At 33.8% G+C, this 11,493-nt stretch overlaps 1 protein-coding gene across 1 annotated transcript in view; it reads left to right on the forward strand.

Moving 5' to 3' along the window:
* Nucleotides 1–11,493, forward strand: part of LOC126744633 (proton channel OtopLc-like) — a 50,861-nt gene that overhangs the window by 10,854 nt on the left and 28,514 nt on the right. Inside the window, exon 4 of the mRNA XM_050452134.1 lies at nt 5,718–5,947. Coding sequence (XP_050308091.1) covers nt 5,718–5,947 — 230 coding nt within the window. The remainder of the gene's footprint in view (nt 1–5,717; nt 5,948–11,493) is intronic.

Here is an 11,493-nt window from a genome sequence, read left to right on the forward strand (position 1 = left end):
CGTATTAAAGTCGCCAAAGAATAAAATTTTATCATTCGAGAAATAGAGATCCAATAAAATATCTCCTAGATATGTTAAAAACTATGTGGGGAGAATGGGGGAATATCGACTACTTAAGCGCTACTGAGTTTTCTAAATAGAAGTATTTGTACAAATATGTCTAAAATGGTGAAATTGCTTTGTTACTTTATGTAGTAGAAGATTTTCTATTGCTTTCGCAAATAACAAATATTTTTTTTCTAAGATGAGTTTTTGTAAACATGGAGAAAAATCGGGTAATTTCGACCGATAGGATAGTATTGACCACAGTGTAGAGTAAAATCGACCAGGCAGTAATATTTTGGAATTCATTTTATTTTAACATTTAAACATTAAGTTATACTGAGCAAAAGTCACAAATATATACTGAAGCTTTTTCTGCGCTAGTACAGTCAGCATGAGCCCAGGTTGCACAAGAACGGCACCGCCACCAAATCTCATTATTGTATCCAAATTGTTCACAAATAGCACAGATTTCATCAATTTCTCTTTTCTCTCCAACCGGAGTTTCCACTTTATCTGTAATTTTACTTGTGACCTTCTTAATTTTTTTTATTTCGACAAAGACGTAAATAAACGTCGAAACGTCGGCTAATTTCAAATTTTGAGGTTTGATTTCTGTCCTTAACCCGCTATACTTCACTTCTACTTCTTAATTTTATTATGGCCCTACTCTTCATTTGTAATTTTTCTTATGACCTTCTTAATTTCGTCATTTCCCTCCTCCTTACCTGTAATTTTTTTTGTGATCTTTAATTTTTCATTTTCCTCCTTTTTTTGTTTTTTTAATGTCTTATTTTCGAGCTCTTCTTTTAAAGGGGTAGATGTTAATATTTGAGAATGTTGCCTTTTTCGCTGTCAAATTCTTCGTTGAAACACTGGAGGTGGACATGACTCGTGAAAGGAAGTATGTTCCAGTGTTCCTTTAATTTTCAGGGTTTTATCACCATCATCGCTTAAACTGTCTTCCACAACTTCTTCCAAACTGAATTCAGAATCAGACGAATCTGATGACAATCTAGTATTACGTAAGGTATTCAATCTTCCTGGAACAGATCCACTTAATCCGCTTGGCCCTGGTTTTGGAGAAGGAGTCTTCTGTCTGAATTCTATGGGTTCTAAAATATTTTCTGATGTATTTTCCTGCAATGGTAAATCTCCTGAAGCCGTTGTATTTGGCGGATCATTAAAATCTTCATGGATAGGTACAAAGTCTTCCTCACAAAACGCATCACGATTGATGGGAAATATTCCGGTCGTTTTAAATCCGTTTAGAGCCTTCTCTATTGTGGTCACCCTATTGTAAGCATTTCCAAAAAGTTCGGCAATATCAGTGTCTTTTATTTTTTCATAATTTCTACTTTTCATGTACTTATCACATTCTTGGTGGTAAGCAGTTTTCAAGGACTTGAAGAAAGTTACGTCCAGAGGCTGTATCCTGTGAGACGTGTGGGGTGGAAGCGATAGTAAATGAATGCCAGCATTCGTGTAGGAAGCTAAAGAAGAATGAGTGGAATGGTTATCCAGTATTAAAAAATAGGTTGCTCTGGAGTAGCATTAGCGAATTTCGCAAAATGTTGCAACCATTCGGTAAACAATTCTTCGGTAATTCATCCAGATTTTGAGCATTTGTATATCGCGCCTGTCGGACAATTTTTTCCAAGCCATCTTACATTCTCATTCTCTTAAAAATCAACATAGGCGGGATATATTGCCCGGATGCACTAAAACAGCACACAATCGTAGTATTGTGACCCCTTTCTCCGCTTGTTATCGCACCGACTTGCTTCTCTCCTTTTCTTGCCAATATGCGACCCGGATTGTGGACATTGGAAATACCAGTTTCGTTAACGTTATAGATGCTATGAACTCTAGATTATTGAAAAAAATATTCATTTCTTCTCTGTTGAATGCGGTAACTCTGCTAAGGCTAGTAGCTTCTGGTTTGCGAAAACTAAGCTGCGGATAACGTCGCATAAATGAGTAGATCCAATCCTTGCCGCACATCCCGTTCTCCTTATTAAAAGGATGTTTAATTTTATTTGTCTCTGCATATTTAAAAACCAATGATTTTATGCTTTGAACTGTCAATCCATAAAATAATTTTGAAAGTTTTAATATGGTTTCAACCTTTTCTTTTTCCTGATTTTCGGAAAAGACAGGTTTTCTTCCCAACGTAAGTTTTTTTGGTCAAAATCTACCTTTTAGCCTATCTTGAAGAGTACCATATGGTACATTAAACATTTGTGCGGCACGCCTAATGGATAATGTCTTTTCTCCCACGGCCTTTATTGCTCTTTTGATGGAATCCTCCGTCCATGAGGAACGTCCAGTTTTTCGGACGTATGTTCGCGGCATCTGAAATGAAATGCTGACATGTAGGTACCTAATGCTTGCATTTATTGCGCACTTTATTATATAAAATATAAATATATATTTAGGCCACAAATATTAGGTAGGGTAATATCGACCAGTGTGATCGACTTTACCCGAACCGGTAAACCTAACCTAGATTTTTTTTTTACTCAAAATATGTATTATAAGTGCATCAAATTGGACCTAATAAACGAAAGCATATCTGCAGCATTATATAAACAGGAAATGCAATACATTTAGAATGTAAAAAGAGTTCCCTACCTTAATAGCGGCAGCGGAGTTTTAATAAAAACAGTCTAAACACGAGCACAACTATCAACAACAACGCAGAACGAGTTATGGAACGATACTAATCGTATAAATCAGGCTCATACGAAGCCATCTCTCGGTCGGTTTGTATATTACGCCCGGATGGCGCCAAGTTTATGAGATTTGAAACTGGTCGATTTTGCCCGACGGTCGATATTCCCCCACCTTCCCCTAAAAATTACTGCATTAATAATTCTTAGGAGTCAGATATTGATGGAAGAGTTTTAATCTGTCAACTAATTAAAAAGCTGGATATCTTGGAAAGTTATTACTGGATGACTTTATGACCTAAACTTCATTCACAAGGCACTTTATTCCAACTTAACATTTCTAGAAGATTTTCAGTTATTGAATTCGTAAATAATCAGTTGAAATGCGTTTCATGAATGTGGGATAAATAATAGTTGTTATTACTTAATGGAAACTATGCTATTTATGTACTAGGTGATAAAATTCCACACCCACATACAGCTTCAAGAAATGACGCTATTTGTTTGAAAAAATGAATCAGGCACCCGAATTATGTTCGTTCTAATTGACTCATTTAGTCCAGGAATGATTTAATAAATAATTATTTATAAATTCCTTCAACAGTCGAAAAAAAGTGAAATATATCCTTGATTGCCTGGAATAATCAAGAAATGCACATACTGTAACTATTTAATCATCTATCCCGAAGATTTTTGATAGTCTAATATTTAGCAATTTAAACTGGCACCATAAAGAGATCGTCGTTGACTAATTTGATTGTTTACCAGAACATATTGCCGAATGCCTTGGAGAGAAGGTGAATGGTTGATGATGTTTATACTGGACTTCTCCAAGGCATTTAATAATATTAATGGTAAAATTAGAAAATTATAGGGTTTTCGGATCTGGTCGACTAAATTGGCCGCATAGTTTGTTTTACTGAAGCAAGTGATTAAATTTGATAACTTCATATATCAAGTGATGAATATTACTCTCCTTTATTGTTTAGCTTATTTGTTAATGTCATTCTTCATTATAACTAGATGGCACTTTGTTACAAAAAGACCTGGATAGACTTGTATATGTTTTTTTTTTTTAATTATTTAGATTATTGAAGGAATAATAGAAGGGAGGTTTTCGCTTAATTGAAAGCCTTGAATTTTTATCAATTTTTAACACAATAATTGAAATTATACAAAGCATCCGTGTGGAGATCTTGCCCTTACCTCCGCCTCTATAAACCACTTTTCCTTAAGAAAATAATACGGTCTTTAAATGAGGTTTTCTTACACTAATATGCAATTAAAAAATAATATTTTTTTTTGTTTTTTAACATTATTGACGTCATTGGTTCAAATTACAGTAATATTGCGAAAAAATCAAACATTAACGGACAAAATTAATGGACATTCATGGACTCATTTTTTTATTAGGATAATACTGATTAAATAAAAAAACTTGTTATTGGAAGGGCAGTTTGGCACAGTTTAACAGTAGACCTGAAGGTGCGAGAAGGATGGAGCGAGCGGCAGGCACACTTCGTAACATCTCGGGACACACGTAAAATGTTGGCGAATGTTCCGAAACATTAAAAAGAATTGTCCTCACCGCTACGAGGCCAGTTCAAGTCTGAATTGTTTAAATTTTGCTTATTCGATATGTGGTCTCCAATTTAAACATTCATCCAAGATAAGCCATAAACGAATAATTGATATTTGCTAGGGTTTTCTTTCTTTGGTTAAATTACCAAATATTTGCTCTTAACCCGAACTATAGTACAGATTGAGAACACCATTCATAATACGACTAAGTATAGTAGTTATTGCGACTGTGACGTCTGCAAAAGTAAAACGTCGATATTCTAAGCTAATGGGCTTAACATAAATGATGAACACAGTGAGTTGTACAAAACTGAACTAGAAATCTCATGTTCTTACCTTACATTTTGTGTTTTTCAAAAAGAATCTTAGCTTCTCAATACTCCAAATGACACTACTGAGTTCTCTCTCAGCAGCACTATAGATACTCTCTCTGTGCAGCCTAAAGTTCTTGAAACATAATCGATGACATGTCCCTGATTGTTATAAAACTGTGTAAAAAGAACACCAGTACTATAACCATCAGTCTGCAAAATATCTAAACCTAGAACTGGAGCAGAGAGTTGGAAAGCTTGTTCACAACTCTCATTCCAGTTAAACTTAACATTTTTATGAAGAATAATAATGAGAGAAGCAATGATTAAGGAAAAAGATGGAATAAACTATGTTGTCTATGACTTGTCTGATATCCCGAATACAAAATATACTATATTAACAATTTTTATGACTCAAATAAAGATGAAAGAGTTTCAAGTTGGAAAGTGACCACTGGATGACTTTATGACCTTTACAATAGTTGGAAAGCACTTTTTTGTCAATGCAAGGCACCTTATTCCATTTAAATTTCTTTAGACGATTTTCAATTATTGAAGTAGGAGTGAGCCAGATAAAGGTGGAAAGGTTTCAATCTGTCAACTGGGTAGAAAGCTGGATATCTTGAAAAGTTATTAATGGATGAATTTATGACCCAAACAATATTTGGAAAGCACTTATTTGTTGCACTAGAATATCTCTAAAAGATTTTAGGTTTTCGAAGTTTAGGTGGGAGAGAGTCTGATAAAGATGAGAAGATTTCAACCTGCAAGTGTGTAGAAAGCAGGATATTTTGGAAAGTTATCAATGTATGACTTTTTAGCCTTTACAATATTTGCAAATCACTTTTTTGTCCACACAAAGCACCTCACTCCATTCAAATATGTCTAAAAGATTTTAAGTTATCGAAGTTTAGATGGGACTGAGTCAGATAAAGATCTTGGAAATTCCTCAAGCTGATTTTGAGTGTGAATCATTCGACTTCCTACTTGTACTAAATAACACATTTTCTACATACCAAAACTCAATAAATAGGGTTCATTTACCTTACACCAAATACATATATGTATATACAAGATGAATACTTAAATGAACTAAATTATTGGTTTCCAGTGACGCCTTGGCAACCACCCTCTCGGCCCTTTATGGAAAACTGCTCGTCGTCATGGGCACGGCCTTTCCCATGGCGGAAGTCATATCAACGTACATCCCTCCGTCGTTTTACGAGGCCTATTATCTCTATCTATATATTGGAAGCATGTTTTTTCTACTTTATATGTATACGGTTTTGATGCGGGATAAACGGAAAATGAAGAAGAGAGACAGGGAGTTGACTAGTATAAGTAAGTAAAATTCAAATATTTTATGATTTTCAATGTAGCATAAAATAATGTGGTTTTTTGTCCAAAGTGGATCAGATTCAGAAGAGCCTTTTCTGAGTCTGTTAAGACTGTTCTTTGTTTGTTCCTTGGAGAAGCATGATATTTAAATGGAAGTGTGTATATTTGAAGGGTACAGGTTAAAAAGGGGGAATGTCAAAAATCGTTGATTTTTAGGAAATCAATTTTTAATTTTAAAACCCAATAACTTATTGTTTTATTACTTTGTATTGAATGTATTAATGAATTTAGTTTGTTATGTCTATTTGGGATTGGAATTGAGAAAATATTAATGAAATTCCAATAAAAAAAATTTTTAGAGCAAAAAAGAAGAAGAAAGTACAGATTAGAACGAACAAGAAGAGAGAATGTCACATATTTTCACTATAGTTTTATGATATCATCAGTTTTTTATACACAAGCAATTCTAAAGCAAAACAGCAAAGGTTAATTCGAATTTCTCATTTAATTGGGAAAGATGCAGAAAAAATTCAAACACTTTTTTTGCGCTTCTTACACACGAAACTTTTGGAAAGGAAGCCTTGTCTTTGACATTTCTGGTATGTTTTAATGTAGAGAAATATTTTCTAGCGGCTGGATTGCGGCAGAATTTCATTAAGCATTGCAGGTCATTGTACTTGGCTAGTGTTATAGGCAGTAGTCCTGCAAATAGAGAAAACATCCTTAACATTGGAAAATAATATTATGTGTATAGTTAGGTACTTTTGTATAATTGGCCTGGTAATTCAAACAAATTGTTTGGTAAATTATTGATAAATTTTTTCTTCGGTTCAATCAAAACAGCCGATTCCCACATACCATTCCATGTTGATCGATGGTAGACAAGCCTGGGATGATCTGGGACGAATTTTAGTTCACGTATGGGCTGGATCTTCATTGGACACTTATTTTTGCAAAGTGTAGAAAAATATGTAGTCCAGCATTTAAAAAAATCGGAAGTGATTTCCCTAACATCAAAAGGATTTGGTTTAACTCGTGCAGCTCTGAAAACTTCAGCCCATTCATTTGGAAGTTCTACATGCAACTTTTGCTGAACTAGTCCAAAATCCTTGTCGCATTCCATAAATGAATGTCCTCTAATGGGAAAACTGATCTTGATTTCATCAAACCTTTTTTGCACATGCACTAAGTGATGGAGGTAACGGATAACTGTGTAATTCTTATTCTGTCCTCCACATGAGTTGCAAAATATATCGAGGACTCGAACACTACTAGGTAGAAAGTTGTAAACAAAATGATGCAACATCGAACATACATCGTGAGAGCCTTTTCGACCGTTTGTTTCAGGACAAGTATGGAAAATACTTTGATTAGTCGACAAAACACGAATATTAAAAGAGAATACAAGATAACTGTCTCTTATAATAAACATCATTTGTGCTGATGTTGGGCACTGGCAGATTTTTAGCAAAATCCATGCATCTTGCTTCTTTGTTCTCATTTACCCGACTAGATAATTTTGCAGCCTTTTTTCTTGAATAAAACGCTTCAGCTTTATGCTTGTGAAGTAGATTTTCCTGTTGAAGGGTAGTAATTTTGTCATCTAGTTGTTTTTTTTTCTATGGCATTTTCTGACACATTCTTCATTTTGGCTTCTAGGGACCTAATATTTGCCAAGTATTCGTCACAGATACTGCACGTATCCGACCTTGGGTAACCAAATGAAATGTTGAAGTCTCGTGAGAAAATAGATCTATATGTTTCATATGACACACAATATTTTTGATCTGTAACGGTATTTTTGTACATAATGTACATTTTTCTGATATTTAAATCTTCGGGCAGGTAGGTTTTTGAAGAATCCTTTAGGCTCTAATGGCTTTGTCGTCCTTTGAAAGAACTAATATGATCTTTAGCTTCCTGTTTCAGCTTGAGAGGCCTATTTAAGTGTTTTCCTCGTTTATCAATTGAGGCGCTACCAATCATTTTTAAAGATTTCTGGAGAATTTCAAGCTTTTTTTTGGTTATACCATGTAAGGAAAGAAAAGCCTTAAACAAACTGGTACTTCTGTTGTCTCACCATCCAAAGAGATTCTGACACGATAAGCAAATGAACTCTCATGTAATCTTGCGACCTCTTCTGCGTTATGTGGACATCGCTTTTGTACAGGACAGACACTAATAAGTCCACACAAATACATGTTTTACTCATCCATGGATTTTAATAAATTAAGCTCACTTATTATCTTTTGTCTTGCACTTAGTGGAACTTTATTAAAACGCTTGAGATGTTTACATTGGCAGTCGCTTCCTGTCACGTGGCTTTGTAGGTTAAGTTTTTTAGAAACATCGGTTAGTCTTCCGTAGCTTTTTCTCTTTTTTCCCTGAACTGGCATAACAACAAAGTCTTCACTGTCACTGACACTTGGATTCATTTTATTTATACTGTTTATTAGCACTACAATATTAAAATACGACTTGTCACTTATATTTCCACAAGTTTGACGAACAATAAATAAACACCAGAACCGGTAAACACAATCAGAAAATAAAAGTAACTGCAGTCAAGAGAGCCTTCTGACAGCTCCTGAATAACGTGCATTTGTGACTTAGCATGTGGCGCGCGGACTCTCCTCCTTTTTAGCCAGTACAGCTTAATTTAAATTGTCGATATCTGGCGACTCTTCCCTCTTTTCGCCTGTATAATGTTACTAGGTAATATAACTTAAAGTAGGGATCGCCAGATCGCAGGTGTTTTATCTTTGTTTAATAGACTAGCTAAAAAGAGGTGACAGTCTGAGAGTGCTTGGATTTTAGTCCGCGGTCAATTTTTTGATATTATTTTCCTGTGATATTATTTTCTTTTTAAAAATTGACATTTTCGAAAGACAAATAAAAAATAGTGTACAACATGGGGTTTTATGTATATTTAAAATGATTTCATAGATAAATTATATAAAATTTTGCCATTTAAACATGTATATCATGCGACAATAAATACGACATAGACGCACGGACTAGTTAGTGCGGCATCTGCGACACATCGAAAATTCTAATAGATCTCTGAATTCGACTTTACTTCTGTCTATTAAAAGTTTAACGGACTGAACAGCTCAAAATGAGCAAAAAGTGACATTCCCCCTTTTTAGCCTGTACCCTTCATTTACATTAAATTGACTTTCGTCTGAATTGACTCTTGAACTTATTTTTTTAGATTCTATCGAACTAACTTGATTAGTCATGTTTTTTTGACTCCTTCTTTCATTCTCCATATCTATTAATTTCACTTTTTGATGAATTCTTGATAATCGACCAAAATATGAAAATTAGTAAAAGAATCTAAGATAATCGTTTTTTTTTACTGATTCCAGGCTAAAATAAAGTGGCCTTAGTGTTCTAAGTTACTAAATCGTTAAAATCACCATTGTGCTAAAAAAAATCATTGTTTTAGGTTACTTAGCATTTAAAATCACAACGGAAAAAAAAATTTTTTCATTGCAACCGCGTAACGCCAAGTTCAGGTTATTTAATTAATTTGAAATAATGCATAATTTTTTTTTATTTATATTTAGGAAAAAGAAACATTTTTTACGTAAAATACTATTTTTAAGTTCTTTCATAAAATTTTTTATTTATTTTCCCGTGGTATCACTGGAGTGATAAATATTTTAGGACCTAGAAGCCAATAGGGAGAAAACGAAAAATTCAGTGTCGGTCAAAACATGTTCAAAATCACTGTTAAAATCAAAATTTTTTCCATGAGTTTAAAACAGCCTGTTTCTGGTTTCTATCGATCAATTTTTGAAATCACATTAATGCTTATTTTATGTAAGAAAAAGATTTTTTATGGCCATTAATCAATAGTAATAGTAATATGTAAATTATACAGTTTAAAAAATATACCTTGACCATATACGGTTGATAAATATACCAAAAAATTACTAAAAAATCTTTGAATAAATATATATTTAACGATAATAATATATGATGTGTTGCATGGGAATAGTGATTATTGTATTAAGGGGAAAAAATATAAAATTATTATTTAGATAGGTTTTGAGTTGGTCAACGTTCAATATCACTGCTAAGACATAATTCATATTATTGTCATGCCAATCCTACAGAGATAATTTATCAAATCCAATTTGTGATCATGAAAATGATAATTCGTAAAAATCTTTAAATCATTTCATAAATTCTGTAAAAAAGCTCTAAGACAACCATGAAACCCATCTTGGTCCAGAAATTCTTAACAAGGCATCTAATAATAGGTATTGTAATTGTTACATATCCCACACGTACCTAAAGAGGCTGCGGCCTTTAGACCTCTGTCTACAAATCTTTGAAGAACTATTACAACCAAGCCGTTGAATCCTGGCTTCTCAACAACAAACGAAAAACCTTTAATATATAGAACGTTGCAGAAACCTTGGGTTCAATGAAGACATCTTTACTGCCATCTATAGGCTTGCAAGCACTGAAGGGACTTGTACCACTAACAAAGTTGGATCCAGTTTACCTGCTACTCCCGATCTACCTTCAGCTATAGGTTCGTCATCTTCTTTGTTATTTTTATCTGTCCTCTCTACGTCTTCAGCCTTACATCCAGGTACTAATGCATCTTTAGATTCTGGGCTTTCAATTTGGTGCTCCTCAGTTCCGTTTTCATCTGCAGTTACTGAGACGCCAAAATTAAATACAAATAAGGCAAAGACGTTCCTTTCCTCTGAGTTTTTCAAATTAAGTAAAGAAGTATCAAGTCTTATATACCAAATTATCCTTAAAGTTTAATGACAAGGAAAAAAGTGGTGTAATTGCACTTTTTGTGGCAAATGGATACTGTCAGAAATATAGAAAAATAAAACCCAACTTTAAAAAAAAATAACTATTTTAATTACAATTTAAGATTTAAAAATAAAATGAACAAAAGCAAACAAAATATAAAAGTCACCGGGATCGACTTAAACTTTCAATAGTCAAAGCCATAGATAAAAGGGGTTTAAGCCAATCAGTGGTCAAAGCCAATCTGTTTTTCCCTTCAATGCCCGCGTGTATTTCCTTTTCCCAAATTATGCTGAGATCGATATTCCCTTTCATAATATACCGTTGACCTGGACCACGATGATGACGGTACCAAGCCAGGCTATATGCACGTGATCCGAGACGTGATCCTTATTGGGCATATTTCTTACACGGCCTTTCCTGACTATGGCGTGTCCTCACGCCTAAAATTAATTTCGATCCAAGTCGACTTTGCTAAGGAAAAGAAATACGTATAAGCATTAAAATAAAACAGGCATTAAAGAATACAAAATTTTATAAAAACAAATTGAGAAAATCAACAACTTAGCAGTCATGGAGTCGAACATCTCGTGAAACCTAATACCTAAGAAAACATTAAATTTGGGTAACACGGTGTATGCATACACAGGGTTAAGTATTTAAAAAAAAATAAATGGGGTAAAACAAAGGCCAATACCAAATATTAAAACGTTGGGTACTTAAATTTAATAATAACAAAAGAATACTAGTGCTAGTATGTTAAAGAC

Source organism: Anthonomus grandis, chromosome 14 (genome assembly GCF_022605725.1).
Source record: "Anthonomus grandis grandis chromosome 14, icAntGran1.3, whole genome shotgun sequence".
NCBI lineage: Eukaryota > Metazoa > Arthropoda > Insecta > Coleoptera > Curculionidae > Anthonomus > Anthonomus grandis.